Source organism: Aquarana catesbeiana, linkage group LG03, assembly GCF_042186555.1.
Source record: "Aquarana catesbeiana isolate 2022-GZ linkage group LG03, ASM4218655v1, whole genome shotgun sequence".
NCBI classification, from domain to species: domain Eukaryota; kingdom Metazoa; phylum Chordata; class Amphibia; order Anura; family Ranidae; genus Aquarana; species Aquarana catesbeiana.
In genome coordinates this window covers 673,012,365-673,033,363 of record NC_133326.1, presented here as the reverse complement: position 1 = coordinate 673,033,363, position 20,999 = coordinate 673,012,365, and the positions used below count along the sequence as shown (strand labels likewise).

The window sequence follows — 20,999 nt, the reverse complement described above, 5'->3', positions numbered from 1 at the left end:
TACTAGGTTACCCTGGATCAATCATTTCCTGTTGCTAGGATATCCTGGAAAACTTAAAGTGGAACTAAACCAATTGATTTAACAGTTTCAAAAAACATTTATGCTGCGTACACACGTGCGGATTTCTCGTCAGAAAAAGATATGGCGGCTTTTCCGACGGGATTCCGCTCAAGTTTGCCTTGCATACACACGGTCATGCAAAAGTTTGCTGAAATTACAACCGTCAAGAACGCGGTAACGTACAACACTACGATGAGCCGAGAAAATGGAGTTCAATGCTTCCGAGCATGCGTCGAATTGTTTCCGAACATGCGTAGGGATTTTGCGCGTCGGAATTGCCACAGACTATCGCATTTTCGGATAGGAACTTTTCCCGACCGAAAAATTGAGAGCATGCTCTCAATCTTTTGCTGGCTGGAATTCCGCCAGCAAAAGACCGATGGAGCATACACACGGTCGCATTTTCTGACAAAAAACTCTCATCGGTCTTTTGCGGGCCACAATTCCGATCGTGTGTAGGCGGCATTATATTACCAGCATGCCGGGAATGCTAACTGTCATGTTGCTTGTGCTCTCAACCAAACCAACAAACCATCAAATGGCTGGTGTCATAATCACATGTGCAGCATCATGGCAGCTGCAAATCAAATAGAGGTTAAAATGGCAGTTTCCTTGGCTGAAAAGGATAGGAGGGTTTAGTTTTGCCTAATATCTGATGCTGTATTACCATGGAGCACTTAGTTTCTGTATTCTAGGAGATCCTAAACCTTACCATACTTGTTGCTGGGTTATCCTGTAGCACATCATCCCTGTTACTAGGTTACCCAGGTTCATTCAATCATTGTTGCTAGGTCATCCTGTAGCACTTTATCCCTGTTGCTAAGTTACTCTGGATCACTCAATCTCTGTTGCTAGGATATCCTGGAAAATGTAATCCTTGTTGCTATGTTACCATGGACCACTTTGTTTCTATATTCTAGATCAGTGGTTCTCAACCTCAGTCCTCAAGTACCCCCAACTGGCCATGTTTTCAGATTTTCCTTTACTTTGCACAGCTGCTTTAAATCAATATCAATGACAGAGTATTGATAAGAGCTATTTTACCTAAAGTGAAATTCCCAAAACATGGCCCGTTGGGGGTACTTGAGGACTGAGGTTGAGAACCACTGATCTAGAAGATCATAAACCTTACCATACTTGTTGCTGTGTTATCCTGTAGCACTTCATCCCTGTTACTAAGTTACCCTTCATCACTTAACCCTTGTTGCTAGGATATCCTGGAAAACCGAATGCCTGTTGCTATGTTACCATGGACCACTTAGTTCCTGTGTTCTAGAATATCCTAAATCACATTATGCCCATTACTAGGGTATCCTGTAGCACTTAATCCCTGATACTTGCTTACCATGGATTACCCAAAAAAGGTTGAGGGTTCCCCATGGGGTTTTTTAGCAGCAAATGTAAATCAGAAAGAGTTTTGTATAAAAATAGGTTTTATTAACAAAATTATCTGGACATGAATTATACAATACAAAAGTTTAAAACATGAGCTCCGGTTTACATGATAGGAGACACAATGGGTTGGATAACAGATCAGACAATTGGTAATATCATGTGAGAATTATAGGGGGTATGCATCCAACGATGCTACCTGCAATATTGATTATGGTTATACTGTCCGATGTTGGGAAAAGCCCCAATGCATTTCGACCTTATTGGGTCATGGTCTTCCTCAGGGGGTTCTTATATTTCCTCTATACCAAATGGGCTCGTTTATCCGGAGACTTCTTTATAAAAACATAAAAGAAAAAACAGAAGATTCCCCCACTTGTAATCCTGGATTCTGCTGAGAAGTCGTCCCTGCCTGCACCCTCAATGGGGAGGCAAAACCGACCCGCGAGCCTTGCAAGTGGTCACAGATAAAAAGTGCCCCCCACACACAAGGCCGGAGGAGGGAAGAGGAGAACCAGGGCACCTGGTTTCTATGTTGGGGTTGTTAGACCACTGCGACATCCGAAGGGGAATGCACAGTGTCTAACTAGAATGAAAGGGCATATACATTGAAGCCTTGATAGCTTTGTGTGTTGCCATGCTCGTGTCAGGGATCAACAGAATCAAAGGACATATACATGGAAGCCCCGATAGCTTTGTGTGTTGCCATGCTCGTGTCAGGGATCAACAGAATCAAAGGACATATACATGGAACCCCCGATAGCTTTGTGTGTTGCCATGCTCGTGTCAGGGATCAACAGAATCAAAGGACATATACATGGAAGCCCCAATAGCTTTGTGTGTTGCCATGCTCGTGTCAGGGATCAACAGAATCAAAGGACATATACATGGAAGCCCCGATAGCTTTGTGTGTTGCCATGCTCGTGTTAGGGATCAACAGTTGATCCCTGACACGAGCATGGCAACACACAAAGCTATCGGGGCTTCCATGTATATGTCCTTTGATTCTGGTAATTAGACACTGTGCATTCCCCTTCGAATGTCTCAGCGGTCTAACAATCCCAACATAGAAACCAGGTGCCCTTGTTCTCCTCTTCCCTCCTTGTGTGTGGGGGGTACTTTTTAACTGTGACCACTTGCAAGGCTCGCGGGTCGGTTTTGCCTCCCCATTGAGGGTGCAGGTAGGGACGACTTCTCAGCAGAATCCAGGATTACAAGTAGGGGAATCTTCTGTTTTCTTTTCTGTTTTTATAAAGAAGTCTCCGGATAAACTAGCCCATTTGGTAGAGAGGAAATATAAGAACCCCCTGAGGAAGACCATGACCCAATAGGGTCGAAATGCATTGGGGCTTTTCCCAACATCGGACAGTATAACCATAATCAATATTGCAGGTAGCATCGTGGGATGCATACCCCCTATAATTCTCACATGATATTACCAATTGTCTGATCTGTTATCCAACCCACTGTGTCTCGTATCATGTAAACTGGAGCTTATGTTTTAAACTTTTGTATTGTATGATTCATGTCCAGAGTATTTTGTTAATAAAACCTATTTTTATACAAAACTCTTTCTGATTTACATTTGCTGCTAAAAAACCCCATGGGGAACCCTCAACCTTTTTTGCAAATATTTGTTTTGGGGTGTGCAGCCTTATCAGACTCTATATAGGTGTCATCCTATGTTATACCATGGATTACTCAATCCCTGTTGCTAGGATCTTCTGGAAAATGTAATCCCTGTTTCTATGTTGCCATGAAACACTCAGTTCCTATGTTTTAGATTATCCTTGACCACATCATACCTGTTGCTAGGATATTCTGTAGCACGTTATCCCTGTTGCTAGGATATCTTGAAGCAAGTTGTCAATGGACAAAGTCATTTGCTTACTGTTGACCACTTCTTTTCCCTGTTGCTGAAATATCCTGAACTGCTTTACTCCTGTTACTTTACCAACACTGGATATATTTTTGTATTTCCATCTTACTTTGAAGGTGTTGCCTGTTCTTAGATTTCCTATTCTTGGCAACTCAGTCCCTTATCCTGAATAATTTGACTGTGTGTAAAGCTGTCCAGTCCCTGCAACACTGTGTTATACAGTATATATAATCTGTGTGGACCACTTCATCCAATATTCTTTGGGCTAATTTCTATTCTGTACAAATCTTCTCTAATTATGGACAGTAACACGATATCAGTTTATGGCCACTAGATGGAGCTGAGGAGCATAGGAAATACATATGTCTTTGTAACAAAATATACATTGTAATCATTTTAGAGAACCCTAGAGGGAGTTAGCATAAAATGAAACCAATGGGATGTCATTTGTTGTTGGAGAGCATTGGTATCCATGTTACTATAATATCTAGGATCACTCAGCCCTGGTTGCTATGTTACCCAGGATTACTCATCCCTTGTTGCTAGGCTACCCTGGACCACTCAGTCCTGGTTACTGGGTTACCTTGGACCACTCAATCCTGGTTGCTGGGTTACCCTGGATCATTCAGTCCTGGTTGCCGGGTTACCCTGGATCACTCAGTCCTGGTTGCTGGGATACCTTGGATTACTCAGTCCTGGTTGCTAGGTTACCCTGGATCACTCAGTCCTGGTTGCCGGGTTACCATGGATTAATCAATCCTTCTGCTAGGATGTCCCAGATAATGTAATCCCTGTTGCTAAGTAACTCTGAACCTCTTAGTCCCTATGGATGGGATCTCCAGGATCACTTGATCTTATATAGATACCATGGGTCACCTTTTCTCTAACTTCCGGTCTTCTACATCAGGGATGTCATGTTGCTAGGTTACTCTGTCTCTAGGATACCCTGGATCAGTCAGGGTTAGTTGCTGGTGCTCAGCTCTGTTGCTAGGTTACCTCCGCAGAGCATCAGTCAGAGCTAGTTGCTAGGATACCCAGCTTCCGCCGCCGTTGCCAGGCGACGCTCTCTCGCTCCGAGCGCTAGGCTCCCGATCACCGTCTCGGCGCTCCTCTACTTCGGCCTGTTGCCGGGGGTGATGCTCGGCGTGTCGGCGCTCGCTCGCTCTGGCCTGGGCCGGGGGATCTCTCATCATGGAGTCGCAGTGCGATTACTCCATGATCTTCCCGGCCTGTCCGCTTCTCCCCTCAGACCTGCCGGGCCGGTACCGCTCCCTGCCCCGCCGGAACCACCTCTACCTGGGCGAGACCCTCCGCTTCCTGCTGGTGCTGCGCCTGAGGGGAGAGGCGGCCCAGGACAGTCCGGGGAGTGAGGCCTCCTCTTCCTGGGCGCCGCTAGCCGCCTCACTCTCCGCCCTGGCCAGTGTGTGTCCGGGGGAGGAAGAGGCGGACGAGGAGGATGAGGACAGCGGGGACACCGCACCGGGGAGGACCTACCGACACTGCCGGGCCATCCTCAGCCAACAACAACCGGCACAGCAACCCGCCGGGGAGCATGGAGGGGTGAGAGACCGACGGGAGAGACCTCGTATTATATACCATACCATAGAGAAGAGACTATACCCCCCCCCCAATACCATAGAGAGGATACTATACCCTCCATACCATAGAGAGGATACTATACCCTCCATACCATAGAGAGGATACTATACCCTCCATACCATAGAGAGGATACTATACCCCCCCTCCATACCATAGAGAGGATACTATACCCCCCATACCATAGAGAGGATACTATACCCCCCCCCATACCATAGAGAGGATACTATAACCCCCCCCCCCCAATACCATAGAGAGGAGAATATACCATAGAGAGGATACTATACCCTCCATACCATAGAGAGGATACTATACCCCCCCTCCATACCATAGAGAGGATACTATATCCTCCATACCATAGAGAGGATACTATACCCCCCCCCATACCATAGAGAGGATACTATAACCCCCCCCCCCCCCCCAATACCATAGAGAGGAGAATATACCATAGAGAGGATACTATACCCCCCATACCATAGAGAGGAGAATATACCATAGAGAGGATACTATACCACTATACCCCCCCCCCCATACCATAGAGAGGATACTATACCCCCATACCATATAGAGGAGAATATACCATAGAGAGGATACTATACACCCCATACCATAGAGAGGATATACCATAGAGAGGATAATATACCCCCCTATACCATAGAGAGGATAATATACCATAGAGAGGATTCTATACACCCCCATACCATAGAGAGGATACTATACCCCCTATACCATAGAGAGGAGAATATACCACTATAACCCCCATACCCTAGAGAGGAAAATATACCCCCCATATCATAGAGAGGATCATATACCCTCCCCCCCATACCATAGAGAGGATCATATACCCCCCCCATACCATAGAGAGGATCATATACCCCCCCCATACCATAGAGAGGATCATATACCCCCCCCCCATACCATAGAGAGGATCATATACCCCCCCCCCATACCATAGAGAGGATCATATACCCCCCCCATACCATAGAGAGGATCATATACCCCCCCCCATACCATAGAGAGGATCATATACCCCCCCATACCATAGAGAGGATCATATACCCCCCCCCATACTATAGAGAGGATCATATACCCCCCCCCCATACCATAGAGAGGATCATATACCCCCCCATACCATAGAGAGGATCATATACCCCCCCATACCATAGAGAGGAGAATATACCACTATAACCCCCATACCCTAGAGAGGAGAATATACCCCCCATATCATTGAGAGGATCATATACCCCCCCCCCCCATACCATAGAGAGGATCATATACCCCCCCTCATACCATAGAGAGGACCATATGCCCCCCCCCATACCATAGAGGATCATATACCCCCAATACCATAGAGAGGATCATATACCCCTCCATACCATAGAGAGGATCATATACCCCCCATACCATAGAGAGGAGAATATACCACTATAACCCTAATACCCTAGAGAGGAGAATATACCCCCCATATCATTGAGAGGATCATATACCCCCCCCCATACCATAGAGAGGATCATATACCCCCAATACCATAGAGAGGATCATATACCCCTCCATACCATAGAGAGGATCCTATACCCCCCCCATACCATAGAGAGGATCCTATACCCCCCCCATACCATAGAGAGGATCCTATACCCCCCCCATACCATAGAGAGGATCCTATACCCCCCCATACCATAGAGAGGATCCTATACCCCCCCATACCATAGAGAGGATCCTATACCCCCCCCATACCATAGAGAGGATCATATACCCCCCCATACCATAGAGAGGATCATATACCCCCCCATACCATAGAGAGGATCATATACCCCCCCCCATACCATAGAGAGGATCATATACCCCCCCCCATACCATAGAGAGAATCATATACCCCCCCATACCATAGAGAGGATCATACCACCCCCCCCCCCCCATACCATAGAGAGGATAATATACTCCCCATACCATAGAGAGGATAATTCCACCACCACCCCCCCCCCCATACCATAGAGCGGATAATATTACACCCCCTCTTTATACCATAGAGAGGATATTATACCCCCATACCATAGAGAGGATAACATACCCCCCCTCCCCCCATCATGTCTTCCCCATAGAGACTAGGAGGACCTGTCATACTTTTCATTCCTCTACCCCCCCCCATAAAGAATGACAGAGAGGACCTGTCATTGTATAATGATATACACCCAACCCCACCACCACCACCACCACCATACCTTTCCCATAGAGACTAATGCCGCGTACACACGGTCGGACTTTTCGGACACAAAAGTCCGACAGACGGACTTGCGGCGGACTTTCTAACGAACGGAATTGCCTACACACGATCACACAAAAGTCCGACGGATTCGTATGTGATGATGTACACCGGACTAAAATAAGGAAGTTCATAGCCAGTAGCCAATAGCTTCCCTAGCGTCGGTTTTCGTCCGTCGGACTAGAATACAGACGAGCAGATTTTTCGGCCGGACTCGAGTCCGTCGGAAAGATTTGAAGCATGTTCCAAATCTAAAGTCCGTCAGATTTTCGACCGAAAAAGTCCGCTGCAGGTCCGATGAAGCCCACACACGGTCGAATTGTCCGCCGGATTTGGTCCGTCGGACCAGTCCAGTCGTAAAGTCCGACCGTGTGTACGCGGCATAAGAGGACCTGTCGTTGTATAATACACCCCCCCCCCCCCTCCAAATACCTTCCCAATTGAGACTAAGAGGACCTGCCATTGTATAATAATACCCATATCCTTCCACTGTAGAGACAGACTAAGAGGACCTGTCATTGTATAATAATACCCATATCCTTCCACTGTAGAGACAGACTAAGAGGACCTGTCATTGTATAATAATACCCATATCCTTCCACTGTAGAGACAGACTAAGAGGACCTGTCATTGTATAATAATACCCATATCCTTCCACTGTAGAGACAGACTAAGAGGACCTGTCATTGTATAATAATACCCATATCCTTCCACTGTAGAGACAGACTAAGAGGACCTGTCATTGTATGTCACTGACTGTCTTACCTTCCCCTCTAGAGGCTGAGACTAGGAGGACCTGTCATAGCATGATACTACCCACATCCTTCCCCATAGAGCCTGACACTAAGAGGACCTGTCAGTGTATGATACTACTTGTACCCTCCACATATAGACTGTCACTAAGAGGACCTGTCAGTGTATGATACTACTTGTACCCTCCACATATAGACTGTCACTAAGAGGACCTGTCAGTGTATGATACTACTTGTACCCTCCACATATAGACTGTCACTAAGTGGACCTGTCAGTGTATGATACTACTTGTACCCTCCACACATAGACTGTCACTAAGAGGACCTGTCAGTGTATGATACTACTTGTACCCTCCACACATAGACTGTCACTAAGAGGACCTGTCAGTGTATGATACTACTTGTACCCTCCACACATAGACTGTCACTAAGAGGACCTGTCACAGATTGTCACTGCTCATTCTTTTCCCTGTAAAGCCCGAGGACCTGTCCTAACTGTCACTGCATAATACTCTACATGGAGACAGAGAGAGGAACTCTCATTACTGACATAGCATGTCATTCTTCATACCCTCCCCCATAGAGCCTGACACTAAGAGGACTTGTCATTGACTGTCCCTGCATGTCATTCCTGATACCTTCCCCTATAGAGACTAATACTAAGAGAACCTGACGTCATCTGTCACTGCCTATCGCTACGTATATCCTCCACATAGAACCTCCGAAAAAGAACCTGTCACTGCATGTCATTTCTTGTATCTTCTCCATAGAACCTGATAGTAAGAGGACCTGTCATTGTCTGTCACTGATTATCTTTACTCATCTCCTCCACTTTCTGAGAAGGAGAAGCTGTCACTGCACCTCATACCTCCCCCTCCTTAGAGCCTGATACTAGGAGAACCTGCCATCACTTTACCTGCATTTGCTGTAGATCTGGGGGGGAAGCTCTGCTTGTTTTAATCATCTAACCAATCATACAAACAAAACTGCTGTATTTTATTTTCCTTGCATGTGATTGGGTATTCTTAGCAAAGTGAAGTTTTACTCCATTTACTAAGCTCTGGAGTAAGTGCACTTGCAGTACACGGTATATTTGCCTTTAGTAAATCAGCCCCAGTGTGTTGTAGAACCTGTCATCAGTGTCTGTTACCCTTCCCTTTCAAGCTTGTCAGGAAACTAAGAAAGAGAAGCGGTCCTCTCTATCACTCTTCACCCCCTCCCCCGTCTGTTATCTAGGCCTGACAGCAGGGGGAGAGAGACATGCAATGTCCTGTTACTCCCATCTCCTCTGTTATCCCACCGTCACCCCCCCCATAAATGTCTTTATGTCCTTGTCCCACTTGTCACCCTTACCACACATGTTGGCGTATCCTTGTCATACCTGTCCGTCCCCCCCCCCCCCCCCCATATACATGTCTTTATGTCCTTGTCCCACTTGTCACCCTTACCACACATGTTGGCGTATCCTTGTCATACCTGTCCCCCCCCCCCCCCCCATATACATGTCTTTATGTCCTTGTCCCACTTGTCACCCTTACCACACATGTTGGCGTATCCTTGTCATACCTGTCCCCCCCCCCCCCCCCCATATACATGTCTTTATGTCCTTGTCCCACTTGTCACCCTTACCACACATGTTGGCGTATCCTTGTCATACCTGTCACCCTCCCCATACAAGTCATTGGGGTTGAATTACTAAGGCTTCATTCACACCCAGGTGTTCTGAAACTTCTTTTTGGAAGACAGGCATCCCGCAATTTATTTATTTATTTTTTTTGCATGATTTTGTCGCATTTTGTGGGGCGACAATCGCTACAAATTCACGCCGCTATTGGGGTGCCATTGCAAGTAACGGAATTGCAAGTGCGTCCCGTGTTTTGTGGCGATTCGAGAATGCCTGGGTGTGAATGGAGCCTAAGACTGGAGGATGCAAAACCTGGTGCAGCTCTGCATAAAACCAATCGGCTTCCAGTTTTTTTTTTTTTTTTTTGTCAAAGCTTAAAGCAGTTGTATTGCCCACTTTGTGATTTTTTTTTTTTTTTTTTTTTTTTTTTTTTTTTACGTACAGGTAAACCTTATAATACAGCTTACCTGTAGGTAACATTAATATCTCCTAAAGGTGCACCGTTTAGGAGATATTCACCTTACATTCAGCTGCTGACATGCGCTCTGAAGGTCCAAAGTATCGTGCCAGAAATTCAGAGCTCCTTGCCGGAACCATAGGCTCCAGTGCGTATGCACAGGAGTGGCGTCATCGTAGCTCCGGCCACTCACAGCGCCGGAGTCCGCGAACCCAGAAGTAACGCCGTGGCAACATGTCGGCCCCTTCAGCGGTGGCTGGGCGACGCTGCGGGGGCTTCGTTTTAAAGCAAGGATTTCATAATATATTATGCGATGCATACTAGCTCATTAAGTTATAGCGTCTAAAAATAGGGGATAGATTTATGGCATTTTTATTTATATTTTTTTTTTTTACTAGTAATGGCGGTGATCAGCGATTTTTATCGTGACTGTGACATTATGACGGACACATCGGGCACTTTTGGCGCTATTTTGGGATCATTCACATTTATACAGCGATCAGTGCAATTAAAAATGCATTGATTACTGTGTAAATGTGTGGCAGTGAAGGGGTCAACCACTAGGTGGCGCTGTAGGGGTTAAGTGTGTCCTAGGGAGTGATTCTAACTGTGGGGGGAGGGGCTGTGTGTGACACATACTGATCTCTGCTCCCGATCACAGGGAGTTGTGATCATTAGCATCTCCCCGTGAGATGATCGCAGGTATCCCCGTGGACATCAGGTCCGCGGGACCCATGATCACGGTCACTGAGCTCCCGGCGGGGGCGCGCACGCCCGCAAGCCGCCTCTTAAAGGGCAACGTACAGGTACATTAATCTGCCTGTACGTGCCCTTCTGCCGCAGTATATCTGCTTGAGGTGGTCAGGAAGCGGTTAAAGCAGTAATAAATCCAAATGCAAACATTTATTATGTTGCAGCTTACCAATTCTTAGATGTGATGGCTGCATTTGTTTTCTTTTTTAGGCTTTCTTTTTTCCATTTTCCTCTGGTGATCCAGCCAGTAAGTCCGTTGTTTATCAAAAGCACAAACTCCCCAGCAGAATGCATCAGTTACAGGGATGAGGCAAGCCATTTACCACTAGCAGGGGTCCTTACAATCATCAGCGTTGTCTATTTATGTAAAACTTTTATCCCAAAAGAACAAAACAGTTTGCTGTAACTTCTTAAAAAAGATGTGAGCTGGAGTTTGGCTTCAGTTTGTTAGTGTGTCTAAATCTGCTAGTACATCTAACCTCCCCCCCCCCCCCCCTCAGACTGGCAATGCCGCTGTCCAAAGGTGTCCCCTGTGCTCCTTGATCCAGAGTGAAGACACTCTAATACAGGAGGTGTTACTGGCCAGGTGAAAAAATACTAAAAAAAAGAAAACTAATGCAGCCACCACATCTATTGATTGGTAAGCTGCAAAATATTAGATTTAGGGTGTAACATGGTGCGAAGCAGAAATGACAGTGCATAGGGGTGGTTTTCCCCGCAGCCATTGTCACTTTTGAAATCCGCACAAATGTGTGGGGAACGGCCACGTTATTCATTTACAGAGTTCTGTGAGTGACCCACAAATTCCAAGTGCCACAGAGGCAGACAGACTTGTAGTGGGACACCATTTGTAGTCCAGTGACGCATTTTCCACCTCTGCACAGACAGGGAGCTGGAGGAAGAGTGTGCAGGAGCCGGGGAAGTGATCGTGGGGGGGCAAAAAAACAAGAAATGTAAAAAATGTTTTTTTTTATTATTATTATTTATTTTATTTTTTTTTATACAAAAAAAAAATGTTGGTATTATCAAAAGTATTGGGACGCCTGCCTTTACACATGATCTTTAATGGTATCTTGGTCTGTAGGGTTCAATATTGAGTTGGCCCACCCTTTGCAGCTATAACAGCTTCAACTCTTCTGGGAAGGCTGTCCACAAGGTTTAGGAGTGTGTCTATGGAAATGTTTGACCATTCTTCCAGAAGCACGTTTGTGAGGTCAGGCACTGATGTTGGATGAGAAGGCCTTGGCTCACAGTCTCCGCTCTAATTCATCAAAGGTGTTCTATCGCAGGGGTAGGCAACCTCGGCCCTCCAGCTGTGGTGAAACTACAAGTCCCATTAGACATTTCAAGACCCTGACGACTCCTAGAGGCAGAAGCATGATGGGATTTGTAGTTTCACCACAGCTGGAGGGCTGAGGTTGCCTACCCCTGTTCTATCGGGTTGAGGTCAGGGCTCTGTGCAGGCCAGTCAAGTTCCTCCACCCCAAGCTCGCTCATCCATGTCTTTATGGACCTTGCTTTGTACACTGGTGAGCAGTCATGTTGGAACAGGAAGGGGCCGTCCCCAAACCGTTCCCACAAAGTTGGGAGCATAAAATTGTCCAAAGTAGAAATTAAATGCAGAACGTTTTATGTATAGAAATAAAAAAAAAAAACATAAATGTGACAGACCTATCCGGGACAGAGGCTTTTGGAGGGGACTGAATGCCAGCCTCTTGCCTACCGATTATGGGCCCTGGCATTTGGGGGAACGGTGCTCGTTGTGACCCTTGAGGTGGCTTTACTGTAGATTCAGGTCCATGTACCCCACTGTGATCTGTGCTAGTCAGACTCAATGCTGTATATATGTATATACAATGTGTGCTGTCTCATTATGTTGTGTACTATTTGCTGTGATGGTTGGGGTGTGACTATATTCTATTGTCTATTGTAGCTGTCTGCCTTATGGTCTTGTTGTGAGGAAAGAGGGAGGAGGGATTCCTCCAGCAGCCCCCCTGTTAAGACTGTTTACTGATGAGAAGTTAAACACACCTGACCTGTGTGTCCATTGTCATTGGACAGTTTAACCTGCCCTGTTTTCCAAGGGTGGGGGGGCAGTGTTTTGAAGTGGGATCTGTATAACGTGTTTGAATAAAGATTCATACCTGCTTGAACCTCAAGACAGAGCCTTGTCTCGTATTTGGGGGAGAATTTTTTGTATGGGTCCCTTGTTCGGGTGATGGAAGTGTTTGGGTATGGAATGTCCTAAACTACTTTAACCCCTTTCATACTCGGGGTGTCGTTACAATAAATACCTTTATTTTCTTTTTTTTTATAAGTGATCACATTCCTTCTCTTTTCAGCTGCAAAGGAGCTGGGAGAGGAGAAACAGCAGAACACTGATCTTCCCAGTGATTGGCTGTGTGGTGGGGGTGTGTGTCAGGACAAGTCTGATCATTGGAGCACAGCTAGAGAACTGACCACAGTGTGCTCTCCTGCTTAGTGTGGTCAGTTTTTATTAGGAAGCAGAGGGAGTGGCAGGAACACCAGGGATTTCACACAAAGAGAACAGGAGGCTTTTTTTTTTTTTTTAATACAAGTACATGGTACAGCAGCCACATATCGGGAATAGAAAATGCTGGGTTTACACAATTCTTTAACTAGTTTATTATTATTGATTCTGTTATCAATTATTCAGTCATTTCCTTAATTGTCTTCTAATACAACAATAGAAGCGGTGCATCCGAATTGGTGCAACCTAGGTAAATCCCTGGGAGCCGGAACCATATGCCACGGGGACGGCCTGTAATGTTGTTTCAAGCAGTGGATCCTGCTCCTCCACCTTCATGATATATACTAGGACCTTCCAGATACAGGAATCTGTATATTGAGATCATGCGGCGTGTTTGTTTTGAGATCATGCATTATTGCACACTGTTGGACTCCATTCAACTAATTATGTGGGTTTTAGCAATGATGTGGTTTCTGACGTCATCTACTGTCAACAGAGCGTGCTCATGGCTTTCACCGCAAAGGGATGTGGATGCATATGCAAAGAACACGTTTTCAGTTTATGGTTTTTGTAATCACTTTTAAAGATTTTAACCACTTAAGGACCAGCCTCGTTTTGGATTTTAGGTGTTTACATGTTTAAAACAGTTTTTTTTTGCTAGAAAATTACTTAGAACCCCCAAACATTATATATTGTTGTTTTTCTAACACCCTAGAGAATAAAATGGCGGTCATTGCAATCCTTTTTTTTGCACCGTATTTGCGCAGCGGTCTTATAAGCGCACTTTTTTTGGAAAAAATTCACTTTTTTGAATAAAAAAATAAGACAACAGTGAAGTTAGCCCAATTTTTTTTTATATTGTGAAATATAATGTTACGCCAAGTAAATTGATACCCAACATGTCACGCTTCAAAATTGCGCCCGCCGCTCGTGGAATAGCGTCAAACTTTTACCCTTAAAAATCTCCATAGGCGACGTTTAAAAAATTCTACAGGTTGCATGTTTTGCGTTACAGAGGAGGTCTAGGGCTAGAATTATTACTCTCACTCTACCGGTCGCGGCGATACCTCACATGTGTGGTTTGACCACCGTTTTCATATGCGGGCGCTACTCACGTATGCGTTCGCTTCTGCGCGTGAGCTCGTTGGGACAGGGCGCTTTAAAAAATTTTTTTTTTTTTTATTATTTATTTTACTTTATTTTATTTATTTTTTCACTGTTTAAAAAAAAAAAAAAAAATTGGATCACTTTTATTCCTATTACAAGGAATGTAAACATCCCTTGTAATAGAAAAAAGCATGGCAGGACCTCTTAAATATGAGATCTGGGGTCAAAAAGTCCTCAGATCTCATATTTAGACTAAAATGCAAAAAAAAAAAAAAAAAAAGTCGTTTAAAAAAATTACACAAAAAAAATTGTGCCTTTAAGAGAAGTGGGCGGAGCCGGCGTAATGACGTTGCTCCAGCCGTCCTATGGTATAGAGACGGGTGGGCGCCATCTTGGCCTCACTCGTCTCTATACCGAAGCATTGACAGGTCCCGATCTCCTCCACCGCTACCGACGGCTCCGGTAAGCGGCGGAGGGCGCGGGAGAGCGGCGGGAGGGGGGTTGGCACCTCTCCCGCCGCCAATAACGGTGATCTCACGGCGAACCCGCCGCAGAGACCACCGTTATCGTGTACAGAAACGCCGGCCACAAAGATGGATACCTCGGTTGTGGCAGCAGCTGCTGCCGTTACCGAGACATCCATCTTCAAAAAAACTACGTATATATACAGTGGCCGGTCGTTAAGTGGTTAATTTAACTAGTTAAGGACCAAACCAAATTTTTCAGACTTGGTGTTTACAAGTTAAATTTTTTTTTTTTTTTTTTGCTAGAAAATTACTTTGTATACACACCCTTTTCACACTGAGGAGTTTTTCAAGCGCTTTTGTGTTTAAAAAAAAAAAAAGCACCTGAAAACTGCTTCTCATTAAAATCAATGGGGCACTGGGGCGGTGCACTGGCGGGGAGGTGAAAAAACTCCTGCAAGCAGCATCTTTGGAGAGCTAAAAAAAAGCGCCCCTCTCCATTGAAATGAATGGAAAGCACCTGAAAAGCTCTTCAAAAGCGCCCGAAAAGTGCTTAGTGTTTTACTGCCGGTTTAGAAGCGCCTCAGTGTGAAAGGGGTCTAACAGTTCTGCTGTCCAAAGGTGTCCCCCTGTGCTCCTTCATCCGGAGTGGGGGTGCTCTAATACAGGAGGTGTGTTACTGGCCAGATCACCAGGTGAAAACAGAAGGGTGGGTGGGGGGGGGAGCTTAACCTCCCTGGTGGTATGATTCTTTCGGATTTTAGGTGCTGAAAGCGGTACAATTATTTTGCATGGAAATTTGGCATTTTATATTGTAGGTCTGTAAATCTTAACAATAACACACTTAAATCTGTCCAAACCAGAGTCTAGTAGATATCCCGGGTATGATAAAGTTTGAAACACATAAATAAAAATAAATAATTTAAAAAAATTTAAAAAAATAGTAATAAAATAAATTTCCCCACAATTCACTATCGCTCAATTCTGCAAGTGTTCTAATTTACTATCGCTGTTTTCTAGCTGGTCTAAAGCCACTTTTGACGTAAAGGGACACTTTTTGGTTGCTATGGACAATCTCCAGTTTCCAGGCAGAAAGAACAGTATATATCATGTAAAACTGCATGCAGGGCATGGGCCAAAGCACTGGGGACAAAAGGGATGTGAAATCATTTCATACAGTACTGTAATCTGTAAGATTACAGTACTGTATGTGTTATGATTTTGACATTTTTTTGAATTTGCCGCCAGGCTCCGCCCCCGTGCGTCGCGCCGCTTGCAGGGAACGGAGCCTGGCACGGAGAGGCTTCGGAGGAGGACGGAGCCCTCGGACACTGCGGGGGACATCGCAGGATCCTGGGGACAAGGTAAGTAACGCCGCCCCAGGATCCTGCAATGCGATCCCGAGTCTGGCTCGGGGTTACCGCTAATGGTCCTGAATTTTAACCCCGAGCCACACTCAGGAAAACCGCCAGGGAGGTTAAGAAAAGAAAACAAATGCAGCCACCACCTCTAATGATTGGTAAGCTGCAATATTTAACGTTTTGGGTTTAATACCGCTTTAAAAGAAACTCTGTGACTCTTCTGCCTATCCCCAGTTTATTCTGCAGTGCACCGCGGAGTATTGTGGGCTGAATGCAGTCAGGAGCGGGGCTGATAAAGTAATGGCAATAACCCAAAATCATTTCTCTTTTTTTTTTCTTTTTTAATTATCTTTTTATTGACAGATGCACACGAGATGACAATTACATGTAGATAGTTAAGCGGCCATGCTATATCACAGTAAGGGTAATAACATTCAGCGTAAATACCACAATCTGACAATATATGCTCATGAGACTGAGACAAGGCAGTTTTGTACCAACAATAAGGAGTTCGATACCTATGAGAAAATATCAACTAATAATGATGGCCTATATCACTAACAGAATTCGGCCATAACAGGTTGCATAAATTTTTTGTTTTTTTGTTTTTAAAAAAAAAAAAGAGAGAAATGGAGAAGGGAAGGGTGGAATGGGGAAGAGGGTAAGAGAAAAAGAAGAGAGGAAAAAAAAGAGGGGGGGGGGGGGGGAGGACGCGAACAGTGTCCTGCCAGCCACACACCATACCGTCCTTTATAGGCAAAAAATTGGTTCATAAGTATTGAGAATATTCACCAGAGAAGCGGAACTGATCCCAGTAGAACCATCTGGTTTTATGTTTTTTCTGATTTGTCTCAAAGCAGAGGTCAGATGCTCCATGCTTTCTATATCTTTCACTCTGGCGAACCATTGGGTGATAGTAGGAGGAGACTGTTGTTTCCACATGGCTGGAATGCATGCTCTTGTTGCATTGAGTAAATATTTTTACCAAACTCTTTCCTGGCACCATTATTTGGCAAATAAAATTATCGTTGACAGGATCACTTTAATATGTGTCCCCGTTCTGTTTTCCCCCCATCTTAGTTTTCCTTTTCCATCCATTGATGAATAATTAACATTTACTGCCGTGTTTTGCTGTGTAAGCTTTCATTTTCTCTGGCCTGTCTTCTATAGTCTTAGTAATCTGTCACCAGTCCGATGTGCGTTTTCCCTGCAGCTCCTTCTGCTATCTGCTTACGGCGGTGCGTCTTATCGTGAGTCTACTGACTAGCGTGTCTTACCAACACCTACTTTGAGATCTGATATTGACCAGAAATGTGAACAATTTAGATAATGGGTAGTGTGCGGGTCATCTGCTAACCATACCAAGCATCTCCAGTCATAGTATTATTCACACCCCCCCCCCCCCCCCCTCCGTCCAATCCCATCCAGTCCTCGTCCTCTGAGATTTTTTTTTTTAATTCATCTTGCTTTCCTCTAATGATCCAAATTTCTTCCTTTTTCACAGACCCCAGTTACAGATCCCGTTGTGTCCAGCGATGAGGTCATCTTCCCCCTCTCTGTGTCTTTGGATCGTCTGCCGCCAACAACAGTTAAAGCCAAGGTAAGACTTGAAGTTGGTGAGGTTTGGTGTCCTGACCTGTATATTACCAATAGAAAATCTGGTAGAAATAGGAGCCATAAACATGGTGTAATAATAGAGCAAAAAAAGAGGGTTTCACCATGTCAGATTAGTGTGTTGTTGCCACATCCCTAATAGTCTATCAAGAAAAAAAGATTTCCACTTCATTGGGACTTTATAGGCAGCAACCACACAAATGAATTTTAAAAATGTAATTTATTAAAATATTCATAAAATCATTCGTTCATACAATGACCGATGGTTAAAAAGACTTGCTACACGAATATAGAAAAAACACAAGTTACATGGTATGTATGACAAAAAAATTAATTGTTACTCTCCGGTATATAATGATCTCCAGTACCCGACGCGTTTCTGGTTCAAGCATCTTCGTCAGGGGTATTAGATAAGAGTATATGCAGTCATAATTTTTTTTTTTTTTTTTTTTTTTAGTAAGACAAAAATTATGACTGCATATACTCTTATCTAATACCCCTGACGAAGGTGCTTGAACCAGAAACGCGTTGGGTACCGGAGATCATTATATACCGGAGAGTAACAATTACTTTTTTGTCATACATACCATGTAACTTGTGTTTTTTTGTATATTCGTGTAGCATTTTTTCCATTTCTTTTTAACCATCATTGTATGATCGAATGATTTTATGAATATTTAATAAATTACATTTTTCAAATTCATTTGTGTGGTTGCTGCCTATAAAGTCCCAACGAAGGGGAAATCTTTTTTTTTTTCTTGGTGTAATAATAGATAGCACTGTGATATTGCAGTGCTAAGGTACTTGGTTGAATTTCCAGCATGGACACGCTATCTTCACGAAGCCTGTTCTCTTGCCCTGTTCCCTCTTATGGCTCAGGTTTTCTCCGACAATCCTAAGGCCCCCTTCACGCTTCTGCGACTTGTCCTGCAACTTGGGAACTGCAAAGTCTCATGACAAGTCGTCCCCCCATGATTTCCAATGGAAACCATTCATATATGTGCAACTTCAAGTCGTGCCGACTTCAAAGTAGTCCCTGTACTACTTTGGTCCGACTTTCATGCGAGTTGAGGTCCATGGACCTCAAGTTTACACAGGCATTCCCTGAAATCATGGCGCGATTTTTAAGTCGCGGCAGTGTGAAAGGGGCCGAAAACGTTCTGCTAGGTCACCATCTGTGTCTGCAGCAGGTTGGATTTGATTTAAATCAAGTTGATTTAAATCTCTAGTAAAAAGGCTTCCTTTATATCATAATTTTTAAAGGGCAACTCTCATCTCTGTCCCGCAGCAGATCCTCCTCTGACCCGCTGTTGACTCACCGACAGTCCCATTCACTTTAATTGGATGTCTGGTGATGCGGCAGTGACACAACAAGGTGAGGGACGTGGCGGCAGCAGGTGGGTGGATGCACGCTAACAGGCGCTGCCATGAGGGATCTGAAATGACAGGTGCTCTCTAAATGTAAGGACTAATTTTTGCTGGTAGTTAGAATCTTTAATATTTGCAAACAAAATGAAGGTTTCCTATTTAGAATAATAAGCTGTCAGGTTAGTAAAAAAGCGATATCAGAACCGATTCAATCATACAGTTTGTAGTGTACATAGATTTGCAAAACAATGGGATAAAGGAATATTCCTGAACTTACTGTTATCTCATGGTTACTTTGAAATTGTGTGAATGCATCAATGCAGTGCATGTTATCTCAGTTTGGATTCATTGAATGAGTTTACCAAAAATGTAAATATTGCAGAATATACAGCCTCATGCTACATAACTAAGCTCCATTTCATGATGAATAAACTAAATTATTAATGCATCTTAAATAGAAAACTATGTTTAGATAGATTTTTACTCCAAAAGCATTTTATTAAAATAAATTTGATTAAAAATCAAAAAAAATTAATTGAAATAAAAAAAAACAGATTTTATTAAAAAAAAAAAAAAAAATGTAATCGTTGATTTATATCCACCCTGGTCTGCATTAATGTCACAGTGCTTATTGCCGCTGTGCTTGTTTGTATAGAAAAACCTGTCTTCACACCTATGCATAGGGTTGTCGGTTCGAATTCCAACCACAGCATTACCTGCCTGGAGTTTGCATGTTCTCCCTGTTCCTGTGTGGGTTTCCTCCAGGTACTCCGGTTTCCTCCCACACTTCAAAGACATGCTGGTTGGTTAATTGGCTCCTGTCTAAATTGGTCCTAGTATGTGTATGTATGAATGTGAGATAGTGACCTTAGATTGTAAGCTCCTTTAGGGCAGAGACTGACGTAAATATACAATATACACTCACTGGCCACTATTAGGTACACCTGTTCAATTGCTCGGTTACACAAATTGCTAATCAGCCAATCACATGGTGAAGATGACTTGCTGAAGTTTAAACCGAGCATCAGAATGGGGAAGAAAGGGGATTTAAAGTGATTTGTAAAGTCTCGTGGTTTTTTTTTTTTTGGTTTTTTTGGTTTGTTTTTTTTTCGTTAAAAAATAAACATGCTCTACTTTCTCTGTTGCAGTGGATTTGCACAGAGCAGCCCAGATCCTCCTTTTCTCAGGTCCCTCTTTGGTGATCCTGGCCCCTCCCTCCTGTTGAGTGCCCCCACAGCAAGCAGCTTGCTATGGGGGCCCCCGAGCCGCAGCTCCCTGTGTCCATTCAGACACCGAGCCGCAGGCCCACCTCCACCCTTTTCTCTCCTCATTGGCTGTCTGACTTTGACAGCAGTGGGAGCCAATGGTGCATGCCACGCTGCTTTCTTGGGCAATGAGAAGGGGAGTCCCGGGAAGCTGAGACACTCCTGCAACATCACTGGATCTAGATGGGGCTCGGGAAAGTATTGAGGGGGCTGCTGCACACAGAAGGCTTTTTATCTTCATGCATTTAAGATAAACCTTCTAATTCTAAAACCACTTTAAGTGACTTTGAACGTGGCATGGTTGTTGGTGCCAGATGGGCTGGTCTGAGTATTTCAAAAACTGCTGATCTACTGGGATTTTCACACACAACCAACTCTCGGGTTTATAGAGAATGGTCTGAAAAAAGAGAAAATATCCAGTAAGTGGCAGTTGTGTGGAGGAATAGTCAGAGGAGAATGGGCAGACTGGTTTGAGATGATAGAAAGGCAACAGTAACTCAAATAACCACTCGTTACACCCAAGGTATGTAGGATACCATCTCTGAACAAACCTTGA

At 44.3% G+C, this 20,999-nt stretch overlaps 1 protein-coding gene across 1 annotated transcript in view; it reads left to right on the top strand.

The window, feature by feature from the left end:
* Positions 1 to 4,427: 4,427 nt before the first annotated feature.
* TRAPPC14 (trafficking protein particle complex subunit 14) overlaps positions 4,428 to 20,999 on the top strand; it is a 50,502-nt gene continuing 33,930 nt past the window's right edge. The window contains exons 1-2 of the mRNA XM_073622874.1: positions 4,428 to 4,891; positions 17,701 to 17,796. Of these exons, the coding sequence (XP_073478975.1) occupies positions 4,523 to 4,891; positions 17,701 to 17,796 (465 nt within the window). The 5' untranslated portion in view covers positions 4,428 to 4,522. The remainder of the gene's footprint in view (positions 4,892 to 17,700; positions 17,797 to 20,999) is intronic.